Here is a 23785-nt window from a genome sequence, read left to right on the forward strand (position 1 = left end):
ACTTTTTATAAGGATCCATGAATGTTTTATCTCTCCCTTTATGTTTCATCATCCAGTCTGCTGTGTGACTAAATTAGTTCAGGTATTAATGAGATAGAAAATGTTATTGGAGTGTGTGGGGGTGTGTGATTTCAGGCACTAAATTATATTCTTGTGTGTCCTGATCCTTAGATTATAGTTTACTTATTTGTTAACTTCAATGCAATTAATGCTAAAACATCAAGATAACACAGATTATTTCCAGGACACACTCTTGATTGTGTCCATTGCTAGCCAAGGGGTAACAAACACACAGACATCTGTAGCTGAGCCCATGGTGATGCTACAACCCTCTCCAGAGTGGGATACAGCTGGTAGCACAGCTCTCCCTGCTGCAACAGGAGTGCAAGCCCTCACTTGTAGCAATATTCATAACTGCTCCCTCATCTCCTGGTGTGCATTTCCCAAGTACCACCAAGAGGGATATTTGAAGATCCAAAGTCAACTTTTCTCTTGGCAGATTTTCAGCACCTGCCTTGTCCCTGTTAGAAATCTGCTCAGGACTCTGCTTCCTCCAAGCAATTTCTTTCTCCTGTTTTTGAGTAGGTGCAGTTGACAAGGAAAGATAGGGGAACCAGTCTGATGGCAGCCCACAGGAATAATTACAAGCCTCGTTCTGTTGCATGGGCTGAACAGGCAGAGTGCTGAAGGAGGCAGAACACGCTGTTTTTGTGGAGTGGGCTGGTATTTCCTACTGCATGAGTCAGATGAAAATTCCCTGCTCCTTTTGCTTCATTGTCTTTTCAGGCTGCACAACAAAGTCACCAGGCAAGATGCCATCCCAAAGGACCACAGGTCTCCACTGCCTCTTCCTGATGGTCTCAGCTTGCTGCCAGACACCACAGGGCTCAAACTTCTATCCACTCTCCTATGTAGTGAGTATCCTTCCCCAGCCCCACTGGTTTTCATTGTGTCTCTGCCTGTATCTCCCTGATGTTCTCCTTTACACCCAGAAAACCTTGGGAGAAGTCAGAATAAGACCAGGGGGGAATCTGAATGTGTAAAAAGAGATGGAGAAATCCAGGAACTGTGCTGTTCATGTTTCCCAGTCTTAAAGCCTCTCCAGAAGGCACAAACACAACTTGTTTCTTTCTCACTGTGTTGGTCTGCAAGGGATTTCAATTGCTGTCCCTGGAGATAAGTCTGAATTACAGTTATGTGGGCACTCCACTCCTGAGTGATTTGTGTTTAGATGTTGCCCATGAATTCAGATTTTACTTCAGTTTCCCACTTTTTCAGTAATCCTCACAGATCTTTTCTGTTTTGCAACAGTGTGAATTATGGAAAGACATTTGTTCTTCATCCTGTGCCTGCATTTGCTAACAGACAGTTTCTGCAAAATTTTCCCTAACAAGAAAGACAAAAGAGCAACAGAGAAACCAAGAGTTTAACCAAATTGAAGTAAATATAATGTGGTAAAGAAAACTAGTCTACAAAGCTACCAACTCTTGGTCGTTGCAATTATTATTAGACCAGATAATACTTATTTTATCTTCTCCATTGTGAGTGAATGGAGAACCTCCTTCTTTGAGAAAGCTGAAAAAAAGGAAAGGAAATGTGAAGAGGAAGGTGGGAACTCCTTAAGCTCTTTCTACCACTACCCCCTGCTTTGGCAAACCAAGATTGCAGCAACCTCATCTGCATTTCAGCAGCTGTCTAACAGTGGCCAAATATCTCATTTGGTTTGTTTTTTCAAGCTGTCTTCATCTCAGCACTTAGAAGTTTTCATGAAAAGAAGCAACACCTCTTTTTAGCACCACTGATCGTGGGACAGCCTGCTGATGAGTCATTACTTAATGGTGTGAAATATGTGAAGTATTTAGCAACCTAGCAATACCCTGAGGTTGTTTGGCAGAATAACTGAAATAATGAAACCACTGAGTCCAAACCTGGAGGAAGACTTGGGTCACAGTGCGCTTTCAGCAAGTCCTGCAGCCAACCTCTAACAAAGGAACCATCCCAGCAGTTCAGAAAGTGCCAGCAAGCCTTGGTATCCTCACCCCAGCACAGCTGTGATACAAAACCCAGCTCTAATCACACACCAGATGGTTCCTTTTTGTAAAGAGATGACTCAAGAGTTGCCAAGCTATTCACCCCTTCTGTAAATAAAGGTTTCAGTAGGAACCAAGTAACTGGCAAAGCTGCAAATTTCCTGCCTGCCTCTTTGCTTGTTTTTAGCCTTTCTTGCTAATGGTGGTGCCAGTGTATTTTTAGGGCACAATTAAAAAAAGATAAGATGGTCTGAATCTCACTTGGCTGCAGCCTGTGTAAACTCAGCCATAGTGAAATGGTGCTACCCTCGCCCTGGTCAGCTGTGTGTTACAGCCCCAAAATAGCTGAGCTGGCAACTGAGCTGCAGCCAAGGCTCTTCAGTCCCTTCTGCTCCTGCTCAGGCTGCTCTGCTGCTGCAGAGGTGGGAGCTCAGGGCAAAGAGGAGAGCAAAAGGTGATCCATCAGAGTCCAGTTTCTGGATTCAAAGACCCAGTGGCCAGGTGTCCCAAGCAGTTCACAAGGCTGGCCCAGGACTAAGTGCACTGTGTGAGCCCTGAGGAACTCTTGAGGCTCAGACAGAAAAATCCTCCTGACCTGGGACAGTTCGCTTGCAGAGATACGCAAAGAGGCATCTGCAAACTCAGTACATCACTCAACTGGTGCTTAACCCTTCCCTACTTGGAAGATGGAAATTTTCTGTTTAAAGAGGAATATGGGGTGGGAGGTCGGAGAGGTGAGGCCAAGATTAGTGGGAAAAAAAATTATCTATGTCACTATTTTCTTCACTAATTTCTTCTGCCAACAACAGCAGCTAAACTTTCACTTTGTTGTTGTCACAGAGCTTCACACGTTGTTTTTTTTTTTCCCCCACAGATTGACAGCACACTAGGGCATGAAAGCTTCTACCCCGAGATTCAAAGGCAGAAGCGAAACAGTACGTACACAAATGTGTGGTAACAGAGCATGTTTCTAGTAGACCAGGGGTGAAATCACTGGTAGGGACAGATCTCTTGATGTACTGTACTGGGAACATCAAGGGCGAGGTGTGGTTGTGGTTTAACCCCAGCCAAGCACCACAGTGCCACTCATTCACTCTACCTCAGTGCAGAATCAGAAAGATAAAGTAAGAAAACTCACATGATGAGATAAAGACAAGATAATCTTATATGGCTCAACCTGTGGTTGGCAACCCATCAATGTACTGATTCTAAAGAGAGAAGGGATGAGACAGCTATTCTATGAATATATTGTGTCATTTGTATCAGCAGCCTGTGCTCTGACAACAAAGAAATCTCGCTTTTGTCAGACAAGCAGCAGATAGAAGCAGAATATCTGCTGAGTGGGAAGCAAGAAGACTTCCTAAGCAGAATGCCACACTAAGCTACCATTAAACAGCAAAAAAGACCCCAAATGATAAACTAGAGGCCATCAGTTTGTGATCTACCCTCAAACACAGCTTTGCAGTCTCCTTTTATCTCTCTTGCAGTGCTTATTCTTGACCTCCCCCTTCCGGAGTACACTGTTGACATTGAAGTAAGCCTACAGGATTCATCTTATCTGGAGCAAATTAAAGACTATTTCAAAAACATCAATCTTCCAATTAATATTTCAAATGTACAAACAACAGTTTCAAACATCAGCATTACAACAGGTGGGTTGGTTATTGATTTGTTTATTCTGGATAATGTGAGGTTTTGTCAGTATTTGATGTCTCCCATTTTTACCACCCATCACGCCTTGGAATCAGCAAAACTGAACCATCTCTGCTCCTGCTGAAAGACCCAGCAAGGCTGAAGCTGTAGCACACAACAGCTCATTTGTTATCTGTCTCTCACCACTCCTCTTTATGTAATGTTGGCATTAGGAATAGCTCTGAGTGCTTTTCTTTTCCTAAGGAAGGGACAAAGCCGGCGGAAGCCTGAGCAAAAGGGTTTTGCTCCAGTTTGGCAGTCTGAGTTACTTTCAAGTTGCAGGAAGCTGTGACAGCAGTTATCAGACTGTTTACTTCCCTTCTCCTGTATCTGGAACATAGAAGGCTGTAAGAGGCTGTACTCTGACCCTGACAGTGACAGGCTGCGTGAGACAGAGCTCACTTAACCTATTCTTACAGGGCAAGATATCAGGCAGGATTAATTAGATGAATTGTGGTTGTTCAACCATCACATCTGAGTAATACAGGAGAGCATATACAAACACACCAAGCATTTACAACAGCAGAGGAGATTTGATGCTTTCTTATCACTGAGCCATAAAACAGCGAAAGGAAGAGTTCAAACAATTCCCAAAACAACATGCCAATGTATCTTATAAAGGTCTTCGGGCTCACGTGTAAAGTGTGAAAATCAATTTGTTAATAACTTACTTTGTCAGTCACACATGAAGAGAAGAAGAAGTTACAGTAATGTGCTCTGTTTTGCTTTTAATTTTTTTATTTTTTTTATTTTATTTTTTTTTGAGGGAAGTTTGTGGGGTGGTTTATGTTTGGTTTTTTTTGTTGGTTTCTTGTTTGTTATGCTTTAAAGCACTTAGTGATAATGTTGCCTTCTCACACATAGCGTGTGCCAGGGAACAGAACAACACAACACCTCATTAGCTTCTGGGACTCTGAATGATCTTGCTCTTACAGTCTTTAACAGCCTATACACTTGCTTTCAACTCAGGTGACATAAAAATAGCCAATCTGAAAAGTATTATGGGATCCTGGCCAGGATGCCAGGTGAGTTTTTAGGATCAGACTTCACATCTCTATTCAGTTACTTATGAGTAATTGATCAGACTTTTCCCTGTGCCAGTCTGGTTCCCATTTCTGGTTAGTCATTTACAATTAGTAGAGTAAAATTTGCAAGGTGTTAGATCATCATTTCAGCATAATTCAAGTGAACTCACATGAAGGGCAGCATTTTGAGATCCCTGTCATGAAGACACAGAAAGGTAAATATTTATCTTGCAATAGCTATGTCCCATTTACCATTCTCATGGTATTTCTCTGTCTGTCTGACCCCAGTCTGCCAGCCCAGTGGTGAGAACAGCAGCTGCTGTTTCTGTGAAAATGGATATGCCTGGCCAAGCACAGTGTGCAGTGATGTGATGCCCTGCCCTTCTGGGAGCCTGGAACCAGCCCAGCCCTGTGGCTACATGCAGAAAATGCCTTTCTATGGACCCTACTGTGAGCCCCAGACTGAAGGTAAGAGGCTCAGGGCAGAACTTCATCACTGTGCAGCTGATATGCTGCTTAGAGGTCAGAACAGTGATAAAAGGTGTGGTAAAAAAGCACATCAGGACTGAACTGGCCACCACACAGCCTGAGAATGTGGACAGCCTGCAGAAATGGTCCAAAGCTCTTCTTGTGATATGGGCCCACCTTGATGCAAACACTTGCAGATGTTTGGTTGCATTTGGAGCCCCAGCTCCTGGAGTCACTCCCGTGCCTCTTTGGGACTTTCAGCCTTTGCTGAGCAAAGAAAGTTTCATCTCATCACATTTTCAGCAGAGGTCCACCTCGTAAGTATTGTTTTTTATTATTTAGCATTTATTTTTATTTCTTTCCTTGCAGAGTCATGTGGTATGGGAGAGCCCATTGTAATGAATATGTCAGTCAGACTTGACTCGGACTTCCAGGACGATCTCAAGAATTCTTCCTCTGTATTATACCAAAAATACAAAGCAGACCTTGAAACGGCGGTAATGACTTCAGTTTCTCATCTCTGAAGGTCAAGAGTCCCCAAGAAATACGGAGTTTACCCCAAGTGCCCCAGAAGTTTACCCCAGAAGTCCCTGTGGGGAGCTGGGAAGTGTCCAGCAGTGGGAGCTGCAAAGTGGCCCAAACTGGCTCCATTGATGGCAGTGAAAATATTCCCATTCACTTTAATACACTGGGAAGTATTTAGGGATCTTTTGTATATAAAGCATGAAAAAAAATCATATTATTGGTACTAGTTTAAATCCATGTGGGTACACATGGAATGAAACCATGAACAGAAATGTACCCCATGACACCAGGAGAGCACCAGGCCTGTTGTATCAGATGTGCTACGTGTCCTTACTCATGTTAGGAATGCAGAGTTTCCTATTTTAAGCACAGTACAGTAATACAGAGGACTTACACTATGTCACCTGTCTTTGTTTACAGTTTAATGACAGCTACAGATGTTTACCAGGCTTTGTATCAGCAACAGTAACAGGTTTCAGGTAAGTAAATAATTTCATTTCATTTCAAATTTTTCTGTCCAGTCTCAAGGAGACACAAGTTAGCAAAGGTTACATTCACTCTGCCTAGAACCCACTCCCAGCATGCACACACTGAACAACAGAATAATCACTGCAAAGCAAAGCCCAACTATGAGCATGGAAATGGGATTGTGGGCAGAATTCATCATTGTGCAAAAGTCCAAGGAACATAATAATTCCCCATCTGGATAAAAGCCTTTTATGGAAAAGACTGAGCTCCACCCAAAGGGGAAAAGGATGCAAATAAACATAACATCATTTCCTAGGCCATGAGGAAGATGAATAGTACATTGACTCTGGATACAGCCTTGGATAAAAGAAACATTGCTGCCGTCCACACATATTTAAATGCAGTTGCTTTTTAGGTTTCTAAGGAAAATTGACTAGAAATAAATATGAGACAAGGAAGGTGTCCTTCTTAGGGAGCAGCTGTTGTCCAACTTTTTTATAAAAGCAAGTCTTGAGTTCCAAGAGGAGTCCCACAGGGGAGTCCTGTGAGGTCTTCCCATCCATGCAAGATGGGTTACCACAACATAGAATACCAATACTGCCTAAATACAAACTAATGTACAAGGATATTTAATTGCGGTAACCCTCTCATTCTTGTATCTGTTTAGCCCTGGAAGTGTTTATGTGAATTATGAAGTAATAACAGGAGCAGCAAGCTTCACTCAGGTTGGAAGTTCCAACGGAGCTGTACACCATTTTCTGCATTCATCGTACCAGCTAAACCAATCTACCTTCACAAGAGTAATCACTAGTAAGTTTAAAGCTCCCAGTACTTTCCTTCAACCTTTACTTTGGTATTTTTAGCCTGAATGATGTAGCTGCCCTATACTGTTGATTATTTGGTACTGTACTTTCAAAAAGCATTTATTCCTTGGCTGTTTCATTTTATCCTGTGTCACCAAAGCTTAGGACCTTCATGAGAGGACCATGCATGCAGTCCCTCCCATGAAAAACTAAAGACTTCCAACTACTCCACTGATCAGTTATTGGTTGGAATTGATTATTTCAGGGGTTTTTTCCAGCCTAAATGATTCTAAATGATCCCTGATGTGGTCTGTCTAGGGGAGAGAGATTGAACACCTTTAGTTCACCTTCAGAACTGAGACAGCTCTAAGAATATCAGGCTGCTAGCACTTCCTGTTCTTTAAAGCAGAACATAAAACTTGCAGTTTACATGACAACACATTCCCCTTGGCTTCCTTGGCACATTTTCCCTGCTGCTGCTGGACAGTGTGTTACAATTCAGCTGCTGATCAAGTGCCCTGGAGTTGTGTTGCTCTCAGTGCGCTGAGTGCTGGACTGTCTGTCTCAGAGGATTACTTCAACCTGGTTGCTTCTCCTCCCAGCTTATCTAATTAGAAAGTAGAGGTGGTGTTAATAATATTTCTAACTCTTTGCATAAAACCTTCTGGAATTTTTAGAGATACTAAGAGGATATGTTGAGGGGAAAATTCCATGGCCTGTGTCAGAGATGGTGCCCTGCAGCTAATGTGAAGCTCCTGGGACCCCTGTAAGATGAAAGACACCATGAAGAATGTGAGCTGAAGTGACAGTAATGCAGAATGTTGCTCTCTGCCTTCCCAGATCAGACAAGCTTCACCGTGAAACCCTCGAACATTTTTGAAGGGGACACAGTAAGACTGACCTGTGAGATAAATTCAACGTTCACCAATGTGACCTGGTATCACTTTAACCAGACCATCTCAACTGGCTCCCGGTATTCAATAGAGACAATTTTAGCAAGCAGGAGATCAATTCTTAAAATTACCAACGTTACAATGAAGGATTCTGGTATGATTTTCCATTGTTAAAACAGCAGATGTAAATCTTACTGTGACTAGCTCTATAAAAAGCAAAGATGAATGCAGTGGCTGCATTTTCTAGAAGAAATGTGAAAATTACATTGCCCCTCATAATTTTCCTGTTTTTTTTGTTAATGATCTGCATGTTGACTGGCATTTCCAGTAAGATGTGAACTGACTGAAGTGATTGTATGTGACTGGGTGTTCTAAGTGCCAGGCTTCATTATCATACCAGGAGAGATGGTGGTGACTGCGTGGCTGTGAGGACTTCCCACCCTTCTGGTGTGGTAACTGGAGGCTGTGGTTGAATTTGTCCTTAATGCCCTTGCCCCCTACACACACATGGCCTAACTAATCAGAGCTCAGAGTTGCAGTTTTGCATGCTTAGGGATTTTTGAAAATCAGAAACAGGTAAACTGGCAGCATTTTTCTGGGAGGAACTATCAGGGGAATTATTATGTATTGTCAGAGCTTGGGCTCAAGCTCCCACTTGGTTCTTGTCTTTGGACCATGAATTCTACATTCAACTTCAAAAAGGGTGGCTTGTGTGGTATTTGGCCACACATGTGTGAGGTAGGAATAGTGGATCCAAAATTCTTTGGTCTGAGGATGCCCTGAACCTTGGTGTCTCCACTCTTATGTAAGCGATCTGCTCACTTGCCTATCCCAGTGGGGAAGGGAAACCCACATACTTAAAATATTTGAGAAACTTGGAGCTCCAATTGCCAATCTCAAAACCTGGGACAGGACTCAAAGACGTGGCATGAAGCTGAGTTAGGGGAAGTTTTCAATAATTGGGAAAAGTTTTTCACCCAGAGGGTGGCTGGGCACTGGAACAGGCTCCCAAGGGCAGTGGTAACAGCACCAAGCCTGAGAGTTTAAGGAGTGTTTGAACAGTGCTTCCAGGCACGTGGTGTGACTCTTGGAGTCTCTTTCAACTCAGCATATTCTGTTATTGTGTGATAAATATTCTGCTGTGTTTGGCAATGCCTTCTGAGCAGCTTAAGAGGCTCCACTCTGAGGCCAGGTCTGGTGGAGCCCACCCTGGGCCCCTCTCTGTCACCCATTCTGTGTAGGAACCTTTTTACCATGGCATACTGCTCCCAGAAGGAGTATAGGCAATATACAGATCCCAATAGCACCTACTCAGCCAATTTGAAGTATTTCAGTCTGAGAACACTGATCTGAAGTACCTGTCAACAGTGAATCCTGATCTGGATACATTTGGAAAGCATTCTGCAGGTGACCTGAGGGTACTTATTGATCAAGAGCTACTGCAGAGCAGGGCCATGTGAAAAGCAGATGTGGAAGTAGCTCCTAATTCCAAAATAGAGGCAAACTCAGCAAAAACTGTTGTTTATGCTTTACAGGTTCCTATAGTTGTGTGTTCATAAGGACAAGTCCATATCACACAGAGATACACAGAGGCACAGAAACAATATCTGTCTTTCCACTACAAGTCACTCCAAACTTTGAGGACATCGATGTCACGTGTAACAGTCCTGAAGTGCAAGCAAAGGGTCTTCTGCTGTCCTGCTGCATTGACAGACACTTGACATCACTTAGGGTTTCCTGGAAAGTAAATGGGACAATCAACATTACAGGTAAGATTAACAAAAGGTTGTTTTTCACTGCTAGGTTTGTTCATTGCTCAAGTGCACTATGAGGAGACTCAAAAGTCTCCTCCTCAGTGGCTGCCCCAAAGTCGTAGGATGAATACAGGGTATGCTCCAAAGGTGTGAGTGGCAGGGGGAAGGATGGACTCTGTATGTGTTGTGCAGGTGTCAGTGGGGTTTCAAACATCCCCATACACTCCTGCCTCAAACTGTGCCATCCTGGATGGAAACAGCCTGGACCAGCAGCACGCCAGCTTCTTCCAAAAAGTTTATTTCTGCATGGTCTGATTTTGAGGGCAGGGATGAATGCATCAGTCTGTTCTGCTGTCTCCAGAATCACTCTTGGGAACAAACGTCTTTCATGTACCACATACGGAGATTTGTGAGGTACACGTGCTGCACTGTGAAACAGTGCAGTACAGATAAGTATGAGCACTGTTTGCCTCTCCACCTGCAGCTGTGACACATCACATTCCAGTTGAGTCAGAGGCATCCCGTAAGGCTTTCCAATATAAAGAGTTAATAAGGCACCAAGTACACGTGCTACAAAGAGCCACAAGTAAATGAGCAGAAATGCCCATAAATGTCTATGAACCCTCACCCTAAACAGTCTATTGCCCTCTTAACATTTAATGAGTATGATGTAAGTGTTGATTGTTGATTGGCCGTAAATGAAACCTAGCAGAAAGCAGGACAGCAAAATGAGATAAAATCTTCAGAGCTCAGGGACTCAGTCACTTCTACAGAGGGCAGAGTACAGCAGAGCTTGCAGGGAGAGGGGACCCTGGCCTACTGCAATGGGCTGTTTTACCCCAATTCCCTATGGCCAAGCTTTCCCCCAGGAACTCTGCTCTGCTGTCATTTCGTACTGCAAGCTGCAGTGTGGGACAACTTTAGCGCTCACAGCTAAACCAGCACTCTTCAGATTTTAAGTTGAATGACTTGTCAAGTGCCTCCACGACTTTATTTCAAAATTAGCCACCATTAAAATCTGCAGTGTTTACTCCTGTTTTGCTTACCTTTACTCATCCTAAATACTGCAGATAATGAAGTTAGGCTTAACCAGAATACTCTTCATTTTGGTGGACCCTGAGATTTCCAAGCAGTGTGGTTGCATTCTGACTTTTTTTAGTAGGAGGAATCTCAGCACAGAGCTGAGTGCTGCCACTCTGTGAGTGTTGCCAGAGCAAAAGATGTGAATGAACTTCAGCAATGACGAGTTTAAATTGCCATGATGTCAATTATATACAAACTCACAAGGGTTTCCACAGCTGGAGTAACTGCTTGTGCTTTCCAGAGGTATTTTTGGGCATCCATACAAACAATGCTTATTTCTCTCTAGGAGGATACACATTGAATGGAAACTGCACTGACTACCAGCTCAACATCAACGAGTCCCTGTGCCCACCTGAGAAGTCAGGTGCAGTGACCACATACACGTGTGAGCTGGAGACTGGACACGGAGCCAGGCGCGCTCGGAGCATCGCAGTCACGTACCTGCGGAAAGGTGAGGGGCAGGGATTGTGACAGAACAACAGCTCTTGGTGCCTAGATGGCCTCTGTGGCCCGCAGAATTTGCAAGAAAACGATTAAAAATACAGTAATTTCACAAATACAAGCCGCACCGTTTTGACCAAAATTTGGCTCCCATACCGGAAACGCGGTTAATACTCAGGAACAGCCAATATGTGAATAATTTTCTGACATTTTCAACCCCGGGAGTACAAACCAAGTCAGTGCAAACTGCAAAGTCGAGCTCCTGCCAGTAAAACCCTGCATTTACGCAGTTGTTACAAATTGGTTACTCTGTTGCGTGGCGGGTGGAGCTGCTCTATGCAGGCAGCATAGGGGGTGGGGAAGGTGGGGCAGCTCCCTCCTGCTGGCCCCGCGACTCGGGGGGCTCCTGTCCCCGCATGCCGCCGCCGCAGGAGCAGGCAGGCTACATCCTTGGCTCCCATGGCCGCTGCAGGTGCTGGTGGGCTCTGTGCTCCCCTTGCCGCCGCGGGGCAGCGCCGGGCTGGGGTGACCGAGCCCAGAGGTGGCGGTGGCCGGCCCCGAGCGGTCCTGCCGAGTGGCAGCGCCAAGCTGGACCACCCAGCCCTGTTGGCAGTCCCCGAGCCCTCATGGCCCGAGCTGAGCCAGTAAACCCCGCCCTGCCGTGATTCTGTTACTATTTGGCAACTTCGTTGCACGCGGGTCCTCGCTGCGAACGACAGAGTGGCTTATACTCAGGTGCGGCTTATTTATGGACAAAAAACAAAATGTTTGCCAACACCCGGCGATGCAGCTTATACTCAGTGCGGCTTGTATTCGTGAATTTAGTGTAACTCTCACTAATGTGACTTTTGTCCTGTGTTGTCTCAGCCCACGTAACAATATCTTCAGCAAACATAATGGTTTCTGAGGGATACGGGTTCAGTGTGACATGTGAAAGTGATGTGAGCAATTATGACAGCATCAGTTGGAAAATCCAGTCTGAAAATGGCACCAAAATAGTAGACTGTGTTACGTGCATCAAAAATTACAATTCTTCAGCCACGTCTGTACTCACAGTGAAGTCTGCCTCGCAGCAGTGGAGAGGTGAGTGAATATAGTCTCATTGGCTACAAGTCTGCACCAGATCATTTACAGCATCCCTAGCCCTGCAAATCTCTGTGCAGCCTGGCCACAGTAAATAAAAAGCTCCCACAGTTAAAATCATAAATGTTGGATGACAACAAGGCTTGATGTTGCCAACAGCACTGTACTTGTTCAGCATTCATGAAGCTGAGGAGCGCTTCTGTCAACTGAGACATGGTTTTGTATCACTTCTTTTAGGCACCTACATCTGCACATTCTCCCAGAAAAACCTGGACAGTTCTGCCAATGTGACCGTCAAGGTGGTTTCCTTGCCCCTGAAGAAGAACATCCTGATAGACCCCATTTCAACATCGATACAGTGCCAAGTGCCGCGTGCCCTCCAGTGCTGCATACAGGCAGAGCCCAAGACAAACTACAGCGTTACATTTTGGGTTCAACAAAAAGAGTTTCAAGTTGGTAAGACACAATAGACTTGCAGAGTAATTAGTTTCACTCTGTGTCACAACCCAGTCTCTGGGTTTTTTGTTTTCAGTTAGGTCTGTGTAAAAAGTCATACTTACTGCTTTCATTACAACCCAGGAGCACTTCTGAAGGTGGAAAAAAGGGAAATGGACTTTTTTTAGGATGGTGAACATGCCTGGGGAACAAGGATGGGATTAATACTGAACTGAAGTCACTGCTGTAGTGATAAATACATAATAGGTAAACTCAGTGTTTGGTTTGACTTCCCAGGCAGGGAGAAGTGAGCATCCTGACCCTTCTTCAGATTGGAAATCGCTGAACTCTTTTTATTTGCTTGTATCTTCCATTCTGCCATATTTTAAAATGAGTACTGAGAAAACATTACTTAAGAAAATCTACTAATTCATTAAAAATGTTGAGTAACCTATTAAGAATGCAATTCAAAAAACTACTTCATTTTCTTCAAGGATACAGGGGACACATCTTTAACAATACAAAAGCCTACACTTCTGTGTCTTCAAATTTAGGGCAATTCTGCAACTTCCCTGACATGCTTTTATACATTGTAAGTTTTCAAGTGAGTTGTTTTTTATATACTAGAATTTTTCGAGTGATTTACAAAACAGTTAATTTGGACAAAAAAGCAAATATGATCTACCAAAAATAACTCAGGAAACATACAGGAGTACAAAAACAACAGGCTGAGGAGTAAAGCAGGTGGAGACTGAGGAGGCCTTCAGTAGCTAAGGAAAAGGCAAGGATGTTGTTGGAAGAGACGGCAGCTGGAGACCCACCCTCAGGCACAGGCATTCTGAAAAGCAGTGGGAGTGTGGCACAGATTCTGAGTACAAAAGAACCATAGAAGAACACCAAAACAGTGTCCCAGCCTAAATGAAACACCTGTGGTAAAGGCAGGAAGAGCATTAAAAATTATTTTCAAAGCAAATTTTGGTTACTGGATGGTTAAAAGGGTTTGGGGAGGATTTGCTCACACACCAGTCAATGGAAAGGTAGTGATCATGCATCAGCTACCAGATTTATTACAGGGGGAGTAAGACAGAGATCAGCAGAGATGGAGCTTTTTTACAAAGGAAAGTTGTTATTTTTTCTAGTACCCACAGAAAAGAAAGTTTTGCCAATTTGCTTTCTGCAAGTTTCGCTTTCTGCTGGTTTTAGTTGACTGACCCCAAATCTGTGTTAACCTGTCTTCTTATATCCATACAGTGGAAAAGAAAAAAGACAATTTGCTTTGCTACACGTACAACCACACACAAAAAGAATGTAACAAAGATGAAGAGTTCATGGCATATTGCAAGTTTATCAACTGCATCGGAGGGGGTGTTAACAGTGAACATATAAGACTAAAGTTGGTACCAGGTAAGGAAAAAAGTTATTGTTTATGCCTTTATATAGGACATTCCAACATTTTTGTTAAATCAGGTGCTACAAATTCGTCATCAGTGCCATCTGACAGGAACAGCTTTTTGTTATCCAAGAACTTTTGACTCCTTTTCTGATGGGAAATTTTTATACACAGAGGAAAATATTGGTTTGGATGTCATTTAAAAAAATAAATAGACACGATGCATTGTTTTTGCTGCACTTGACAGTGGTCCCAGTATGTTCCAAAGCAGTGACAGTTTAGTCACTACTGCAGGCTGTACCACCAAGCTTCATCCCCTGTGTTGAAATTGGTCATGCAGCTCCCAGCTTGCACCGACAATTTAACAGGATCAAAGACTGTGGTGCCTCATCTGGCTCAGGAGGGCAGCCTGTGGGAGAGCATTTCCACTTTGAACACAAGAAGGGCAACCTCTGTGAGGTGCTGCAGAGACCAGGGCAGCTTCCAGTCAGCTCTGCAGGGAATGCTTGGTAATTAGAATTCAGCATTGCTAAATCCAGCTTTGATGTTTAGTTCTGACAAGAGTTTGGATATTTCAGCTCTTTAATTCTAAATTGGACAGGAAGAAATGCTGGACATCCCTCTGATGCAGAAATTTTCTTTTCTCCACAGCAGTGATACATACAGTGGAATCACTGTATCTGCCAGATTTCACTCTCTGAGGCGATAAATATGCAGACACTTTAATTACTTTAATCACTTTAATCAGCAGATACTTACTGATATGATTAAGCCAATCAAAGACGATTAGCAACGTTCACTGTTCATCAAAAAGGTGTTGAGGCCTCACTATCAAGGTCTTAATGAATTTCCTGTTAGTATTGCAGCAGTATTGAGTACTTTCACAGAATAAACTTTGTAGGAATTATTGTTTGCTTTATGGTCAATATAATCCCACTCCAGCTCTGTCTAACCCTGTGATATAACAGATGAATCTAAGTCTTTGAGTGCTGGTTTGATGATTTGATTCAGTACTCAAAAATCGGAGCTTTATTAGATTTCCTTTTTAATTTCCTGATTCATAAAAATTAGGAATGTGAGATGTATACACCCTGAAAGATGATAATTAATTAAGACAGTAAGCTGAAATCCTAATTTAAAGATCTTTGAGCAGATCACAAGTTTTGTGGGGATAATTAATTCATCTCCATGCTTCTTATTTTCTATCTCTTCTCCTCTCTGTATAGTGAAGAAAATTTCCTGCTCAGACAGCTTGGGCGTTGGAAAAGAAGGGGACATGTTAATAAAGCCATGCTCTGATGTAAAAAAAGGTTTTACTCGAGGCAATGTGACTTATAAGTGCATCAACAGGTCATGGACATCTCAAAAGAATGACTGCCTGTCTGGCCCAATAAACGACCTTCTGAGTGGTGCTGAGGTAACCAACCCTCTGGGTTTGTGGGGGTGGGGAGGTGGGTGGGGAGAAAGAGCAAAAGTGTTGGTCGCATGATTTTTGCTTATCACCATCTAAAATATATGAAGCATTAAAAACTTTCTTTTAAAAGATATGAAGAGTGTTTGGCTCTATTTACACCAGCCAGTGAAAGAGCCAAGAGGGCCTGAGGCACTGCAGGGATAATGTCCATACACCTGAACGCTCTGTCTCCCAGGCAAGGTGACCTTGTCCATGGCATCCATAAGGAGCAGTTGCTGGCCTGGAGCGTTCCCTGAGCTGTGCTCAGGCACAAGATTGTGTTACAGAGCACAGCAGCAGTGTAGGAACAGCAATAGGAACAACTCCTGGCCACTGCCCAGCCTCATCCCCACGCCCTTCCTACAGTGCCCACACCCTTGGCCACTGCATTTGACAGATGGGTGCCAGGCCTTGGTTTTCAGCCTTGGTGTCATCCCACAGTGCTCTTCCCACCCACAAACCACCCAGAGTCACCTTTCTCTCAGTGAGGTTGGAGGATTTCACACGTGTGATCTGCTGTTATGTTCTGTTCCAGTCCTTGGTCAACAGCCCCGAGGCAAAAACACAACTGCCCGTCTACCTTGCACAGCTTACGGAACAGACAAAAAAGGAGATAACCAAAATAAACAATTCTTCAGCAAACATAGGTGCAATTGTTAGCATCCTGGATATGGTCTCCTCTATCCCAGCAGAGGCAGAGGAGCTCACTATGAAGGTAGGTTTTATTTTAAGTCTTATCTACACCTACCAAGCCCTTTGGCCCCTTTTGTCACAGGGGGTGATGTTCTCCCTGAAGAAGTTTCACACTTGCTTAGGATCAAGATGAGGAAAGTGTTAAGGGAATGAGATGAAGCGACAGCAAATATACAGAGGAGTTTATGAAAAGTCAAAATGTGATGACAAGGAGTCTATGCATGAAAGAGAAGTAGCTGTAAGCTTGACAACTAGAAATATTCTAGGAACAGATGGATATCTCCAGCATTCCAAGACAGGAAAGGACACAGGATGATGGATAAAAAAATTAGACACGGACCGGCAATGTGCTCTTGCAGCCCAGACACCCAAACACGTCCTGGGCTGCTTAAGAAGGAGTGTGACCAGCAGGTCGAGGGAGGTGATTCTGACCCTCTGCTCTGCTCTGGTGAGATCCCACCCTGAGCACCCCATCCACCTTGGGGGTCCCAGGGCAAGAAGGATGTGGACATGCTGGAGTGGGTCCACAGGAGGGTCACAGAAATGGTCAGAGTTCTGGAGCAGATATCCTGTGAGGACAGGCTGAGTGAGGTGGGGCTGTCCAGCCTTGAGAAGAGAAGGCTCAGGGAAGAACTTATTGCAGCTTTTCAATACTTAAAGGGGATTCATAAGAAGACTTTTTATGAGTAGTGACAGGAAAAGAAACAATGGTTTAAACTGAAAGAGGGCAGGATTAGGTTATGTATTAGGAATAAATTCTTTGCTGTGAGGGCAGTAAGGCATTGCAATAGATTTACCAGAGAAGTTGTGTGTAAGATCAAGCTGTATGTCCCTGTCCCCTTGAAGGAATGTTGGACTGGATAATCTTTAAATGTCAAAACCATTCTGTGATTCTATGATTCCATGAGTAGCAGTAGTAGGAAAAAGAGGTTGAAACAAGAATAGGGAGAGTAAACTCCAGGAATCATAATCAAGCAAGGAAAATAAGTTGGATGTAACAACAAATGAGTAACAAAAGAAACATTAGAAATAATTGGGAGCCTTGATTGTGTGGTCCAGAGGAAAGTCACTGCTCTTCTGAACAGAAAAGTGGAAAAAGGCTTGATGGTTTGTAGGTAGAGACCCCTACATAAGACACTGAGAAATCAAAGACAGCACAAACACTGAGAAAGAAGGGAAAGAAGGTTGGAGATGTAAAAATACCAAATAAAATATTAAGAAATAGTCACACAACTCTGCTTTTGGAAACCTTAAATTGCAAACAGAGTATGCAGAGGGTTAACAACTGAAGATTTCATTGTTGAGCAAAATAAGAAAATGCTCGGCTTTTTCAAAAGGCACTTCTAGGACCACACATAAATTACCATCAGAAACAACAATTAATTGTGTGGGATTTCAGTAACTGCATTATTCTGTTGTTGTTCCAGAATTTCCTATCCACAGTGGACTTAATTGTTGATAATTCCACAACTGAAGTTTGGAAAGACCTGAATAGCTCTTCGTTACTGCAGTCAGTAGAAAATTTTTCCCAGAACCTCCAACCAGTTAACAACACCATTCCTTCTGTTTCTGCAAGCACTGTTCATCTCCAAGGGATAGTTGTCAAGAAAAATAACAACGCAGATTATAACAAGGACTTCCGCAGTACAGAAAACCTCACAGTCAGCGTGCTCATTGGTAAAGCTGAAATCCAGACTCTAACCCAAAATTCAACCATTATCAGTGTGATGTACTCAAAACTTGGACCTATTTTGCCTCGGGATAGGTCTGAATATGTGAACGGTTTAGTGATAACAACAACTTTGAGCAGCAACAGAAGCCCGAATTTTGAAGTTAATATGACATTTGCAAAGAGAGACGTGTCTCTGAAGATGCCCAAGTGTGTTTTTTGGAACTTCACACTCAACAATCACAGGGGGAACTGGGATAATCGTGGCTGCACGCCCATAGAGTCAGAAGATTCCGTCGTTTGCTCCTGCAATCACTTGACATCATTCTCCATCCTGATGTCACCTGATGAACCCTCCCCCAATCTAAACGTCGAAGATTATATTTCCTACATTGGCCTGGCCATTTCAATCATGAGCTTGGTGGTCTGCATCATAATTGAATCCTTGGTCTGGAAGTATGTGACAAACAACACAACCTCCTACATGCGCCATGTCTGTATTCTCAACATTGCTACATCCCTGCTGATTGCTGACATTTGGTTCATTGTCTCTGCCTCCATCACTGATCAAAAGCAGGAGCCGAGCAGAGACATCTGCATCATGGCCACCTTCTTCATCCATTTTTTCTACCTGTGTGTCTTTTTCTGGATGCTGAGCCTGGGCCTCATCCTTTTCTACAGGCTGGTGTTCATCTTGCACAACACGAGTAAGACTACTCAGAAGGCGGTGGCATTCTGCCTGGGATACGTGTGTCCCTTTGTCATTGCAGTCACCACCATTGCTGTCACACTGCCAAAACACAGTTATACAAGAGATAAAGTCTGCTGGCTCAACTGGGAGGACAGTAAAGCTCTCCTGGCTTTCATCATACCTGCCTTGATCATCGTGGCCACCAACTTGTTCATTGCTGCAGTTGTTATAATAAAAATAATGAGGCCAACTATTGGGGATAGGTCAAGTGGGCAGGAGAGGAAATATCTGTTTCAGATTGGCAAAAGTGTGGCCATCCTGACACCATTGTTAGGCCTCACCTGGGGTTTTGGCTTTGCCACAGCTGTCAGCAAGAGTCAAGCTTTCCGCATCCTCTTTAGTTTGCTCAATGCTTTTCAGGTGAGTTGCACATAATTTTGTTTCCTCTATCATGATTTAACTTAGAGGCATTATTGCAGTACTGTGCTTGACAGGCCATAAGAACAGCAAGGAAAAGCTTAAATTTGCTTTACCCATGCTTATTCCAAAAGGGCTCTTTGGGAAAGCCATTCCAGGAATTCAGCAGTATTTCATATTCTCAGCTTCTTTAGCAGAGGTGCCGTATAGATAAAACTGACCTAAAGATAACTCTCTACTTTGCCGGTAGTTTTGGGATCAGCTTCACTGCTGAAGACCAGGAAAACAGCCCTGTTATGTTCAGGTGGGCAACCTTGAGCGTTCCTGTTACCATTTACAGTGCAGCTGGAGGCATCATGTTATGCTTTCGTGGGTTCCAGTATAAACCAAAAGAAAGCCACAAAGATCAGCTGAGAAATACTGATGATAAAGAGAAGAACTGACAAAAATACAATACACGTGATTGTGAGTTTTCAGTATGACTTTTGTGACATATTTAGGTGGCCAGTAGCATCCCAATACAAGGAGATTTCTTAAGGACAAAATAGTTATGTATATTCTCTCTTTAAAAAGAATTCTTAAGATTTGGCATTGTTAAGAATGGCATGAAAACTATGTTTTTCACACCAAACTCACTGACTTTTTCTTGGAACCTACTAGTTTGCGTGGAGAACATAGGTAGGACATGTCTTCCATACACAAACATTCCTTCTTCCAAATACATTTAGTGCTACCAAACCATCTGTGTCAGTTTGTAGACCAGATCAACACAAAATTTAAATAGACCAGGTCTGGGGAACTGCCAAATGAGCAGCCCACTATATGATATGCATTTAGGGAAATGTCCTCTATCAAAGAGTTCAAAGTTTAAATAGTACCATGGACAGTGTTGGAGATACCTATGAGATATTGCAATTAAAGATGGGTGTCATCAAAATGCATTTAATTATCTGTCTCCTAGGGATTATTCATTTTGGTGTCTGGGACTCTCTGGGATAAGAAGGTAAGGATTCCAACTATTTCTTGCATTATTGTCAAAATACTCTTGGAATCTGAACAGAATTTTTGTATTTACTGATTGACTAATTTTTTTAACAAATAGATACAAGAAGCCCTGTTGAAGAGGAATTCATCATCCAAATGGAGTTCGCAGCAATCAAAGGTTAGAACCTTGACCTAAGAATGTATTTCAGTTACTGCTGAGTAGCCTAACGTTGTTCCAGTGCACTTTAAATTCTGGATTATTTATTAGAAAAAGTCAGAGAGGACACTAGCAACATAAATATTATTATATCCCCTTTTTCAAAGTTTGTTATTTTCACTATAATTGGTAAAAATTGAGAAGGCAGTTAGTGACATTCACTTTAAATTCCACAAGAAAGAAACTAGAAAATGTAACTGAAACTTTTAGTTAAAAACATAAATTGTTTTTGGCACTAGTATTTTTTCACAACCTGAGAGAAATGCCAGGGGGACTTCTTGTGGAATGATTGTTTCAACTTACACTTCTACATTTGTAACACCTTACAAAAACAATTCCAAGATGTGTAACAAACTTAGAATGGTTTGGATTGAAAGGGACCTTCAAGATCATCTAATTCCAACACCTACCTCCCCCTCTTCTCGAGCTGCCAGTGGTGCTGGCATCACCCTTGTATGACAATAAAGCTTGATTTTATATTGGTATCTGAACAGGGTTTATTCAGAAGAGCCTGTACAGGTATTGCTAAAGAACTAGGAAACCAACTTAAAAGCAAGGATAAGTAAGAAGATGAGAGCACAGGCTCAAAGGAAAATTAAAGAGTCCATTAAGGTTGAACTGTCAGTTCAGAAGAGCAGCATTGGATCAAATCCCTCCAGTTTCCACAGGAATTGCTGAAGTTGGAAAGTACCCTCAGAGATCATCTTGCACCTCACTCCCATCAGAGCATGGTCAGCTACAGCTCAGAGCTGTGTCCAGTTTGGTTTGAGTAGCTCCAAGGAAGGACACACCACAGCCTCTATGTGCAGCCTTTTCCTGTGTTTGACCACCCTTGAAACTTGAAAAAATTCCATCATAAGTGGGATTTCCTGTATTTCTATTTGTTTCAAAGCCTCTTGTCCTTCCACTGGGCACTAAGGAGAAAAGTCTGGCTCTGTCTTTACTCTGTCCTAGTCAGACAGCCCCGAGTATGTCCTAGCACTGGGTTTGTTCCTCCGCAGGGAGAGGAGGACTTTGAATTTCCCTTTGCTGAACTTCATAAGATTCCTGTCATTCCATTTCTCCAGCCTGTTGAGGTCTGAGAATGAACAAATAAAGCAATACCAAAGTCTTTGATTAAGCTTTTTATATGTGATTCGTTTACCTTCTATCCCCACCACTTTATGAAATAGGTGACAATACACAACACTGCCTAATTTCCCCCACCAAAGTACAACTAACTAATGAAGAAGGACTGAAAAGAAAAATATGTGTTTTTCATACCTTTTTTTTTTATATGTCTTTGGAGGAATCCCTTTAAATTCTCAAACCATTCCAGAACCAAAAAAAGAAACTTCATTTTAGCAACAAAAAGTTCCTTCCTTCCGTGGCATCTGGACTGCAGAGTTGTGTTCCAATGCCCTCTAGCGTGTCAAGTTAAATTTGCCTCGGATTATCTCAGGCTGTTGGCTGTCACGAGCAATCCCCATTCACATAAATCTCGGTTGTTGAGCTACCTTAATGGCCATAGTGACACAGATGAGGGAACAGGATCCCATACTGTGTGTTAGGACAGACTCTGGAGCCTAAGCCATCCCCCCTGGCCAAGAGTTAGAGGCAAGCAGTTTGTGCCCTGTAGTTTCTTTTACTGTTGATCTCCTCCATCACCACTATAAACATACAAATGTGTGAACTTGATACCTCACAAACATCTAGCTTTGCTTTCCTTGGATTGTTTGCTCATACTGCTGAAATAAAGATTATTGGAGCCTTTTTATTTTCTCCCTAAAATAAGGCTACAAAGAAAGATCTTTTGACAAAAAGCAATTTTCTCTCTTTCAGTCATCCTCCCTGATCCTGGTGACACCAATGCTTGCTATGAGCTACCCATTCTCAAGAACCTTTAACAACTTGTGTGGGAAAACAGGTATGTGACAACAGATCCCCCTTACTGAAGCATAAACAAGGTTTGGCCTTCATTCTTGCTCTCAGGGTCTGTCTGTCCTGATATCCATCAATCTGTTTGTCTCTCCATGCATCCATAGATGGTTTTTAATCTTCTAATGCAAAGGAACTGCAACAAGTAAATTGTAGCATAATGCTAGCAGCAACATTTTCTATCTCTAAAACAATTATTGGATGTTTCACCAATTCTAAACCTCACTAAGTGAGCTTTGTTTTGAGCTTAATGGGATAACATCACAATTAATCCATTATTCATGTACTCTACACCACCTTGGAGCTGCATTTTTTCAAAGGTTCTCAGGCTGTCATTTTGTGGACATTGCCATTTCAGTTATGACTTTATCTTGCAAAAAGCATTTCTGGAAATAACATTTAATTTCTGAGTGTCCGATCTTTGTATCCACACATTGTTAGAGAAGATAGAAGTGAACTTGGGTCTTAGTTTAGAGCCTTGTGGCTGTAAAAGAGAGTGAGCTGGGATCCATGTCAGGAGCCTGTGGATGTGTTGTGCTCTGGATGTGTCCCCATGCCACAGGAGAAGCACTAAGTGCCTCCATTTGTGTGAGACAATCATTGCCCTGTGGCACGGTTGGCAATTGGAGCTGACACATCCTGGCTGTGTCACCACACCTTGAGTTCTGTGGTTGCTGCTCTTGCTGAAACCCAGGGAGTTCCAGGGCTGCAGGGCAAGGCAGAGCCACCTCGGCCACCGGCACAGGTGTCACCGTCCTTGCTTTGCAGTGACAACATCCCAGGCTGTCCTTGTCTAACCCCTGTGCTTTGTTTTGCAGGCAAATATAGAGTATCTTCTTCAGAACCATCCACCTCTTCTACTGAAAATACTTCCAAGGCATATTCCTTGCTTAACTGAAGCACTGCCAATGCTAAATCATGTAACTCTGAAAGGACCTCTTCCAAGGCATGCACAAAAAGTACCTGGGAGTCACCAGGAAGTGGACTGCTTCATTTTGACTAAACTGTGACTTGGTGAAATCTTCTGGAATAATCATTTCTGGTTAATGTGTAAGGCAGGGAAGCTAAGAGAGGTGGAATTTTACAAGGTCTGCCAATCCCAGAAGAGATAACGAGGATTTGAAGGCCTTCATGTGCAAGAAAGGGCATTGGGGATGAAGAATTCTCAGCCCTTAAGTAGGTGCTCAGCACTATGCAGTATTGGGACACAAATTGCAGTGCTTCATACAGTTGTTGTCCAGTGGATTTGGTATTTCCAAACAACTATCAAGTCTCGGGATGATTCCAAAGGCTCTGTAGATACACAAGTACCTCACAGCTTCTCTCCTGCCCTCGTATTAGAGTCTGGAAAGGCCATAATGGTTTTCACTTTGAATTTAAGACTTTCTGAAACCAAAAATTCCCAGCTGAGGTGGCCCATTTCAGATCTTCACTTTTGACTTTCATGAAATGAAGACCGTGATGATTCCTGCGTGGTCTTCTTTAAGATGGAAAGACTGAAAGCTCCATGTGGCACTTTTTTGAAGAAAAGGCGCTTTATGCCCTTAAAAATATTTTTTGTTCCCTTGATATGTAATGTGGTAAGACAGAGATGGTTGCTGTCCTCTGCCACAGAGGGGACTGCATTTATTTAATGCATAGTAGTGTTAAGAAT

At 42.9% G+C, this 23785-nt stretch overlaps 1 protein-coding gene across 1 annotated transcript; it reads left to right on the forward strand.

The window, feature by feature from the left end:
• Positions 1–313: 313 nt before the first annotated feature.
• On the forward strand, positions 314–23080 carry ADGRF5 (adhesion G protein-coupled receptor F5). The gene is made up of 21 exons (XM_033054471.1): positions 314–353; positions 787–914; positions 2905–2965; positions 3518–3682; positions 5036–5215; positions 5585–5712; positions 6161–6219; positions 6876–7018; positions 7852–8058; positions 9440–9673; positions 11028–11192; positions 12050–12265; positions 12503–12721; positions 13952–14104; positions 15317–15507; positions 16079–16258; positions 17664–19016; positions 19975–20016; positions 20116–20175; positions 22036–22120; positions 22950–23080. The coding sequence occupies exons 1-21, from the start codon at positions 314–316 to the stop codon at positions 23027–23029; spliced, it is 4089 nt and encodes a 1362-aa protein (XP_032910362.1). The 3' UTR covers positions 23030–23080.
• The last annotated feature ends 705 nt before the right edge of the window (positions 23081–23785 follow it).

Source organism: Catharus ustulatus, chromosome 3 (assembly GCF_009819885.2).
Source record: "Catharus ustulatus isolate bCatUst1 chromosome 3, bCatUst1.pri.v2, whole genome shotgun sequence".
Classification (NCBI taxonomy): domain Eukaryota; kingdom Metazoa; phylum Chordata; class Aves; order Passeriformes; family Turdidae; genus Catharus; species Catharus ustulatus.

Coding starts and splice junctions, on each gene's coding strand:
- ADGRF5 (XM_033054471.1), top strand. CDS start 314: ATGGTGATGCTACAACCCTCTCCAGAGTGGGATACAGCTG. Junction 6,220..6,875: donor GCAACAGTAACAGGTTTCAG/GTAAGTAAATAA, acceptor GTATCTGTTTAG/CCCTGGAAGTGTTTATGTGA. Junction 16,259..17,663: donor CAGAGGAGCTCACTATGAAG/GTAGGTTTTATT, acceptor TTGTTGTTCCAG/AATTTCCTATCCACAGTGGA.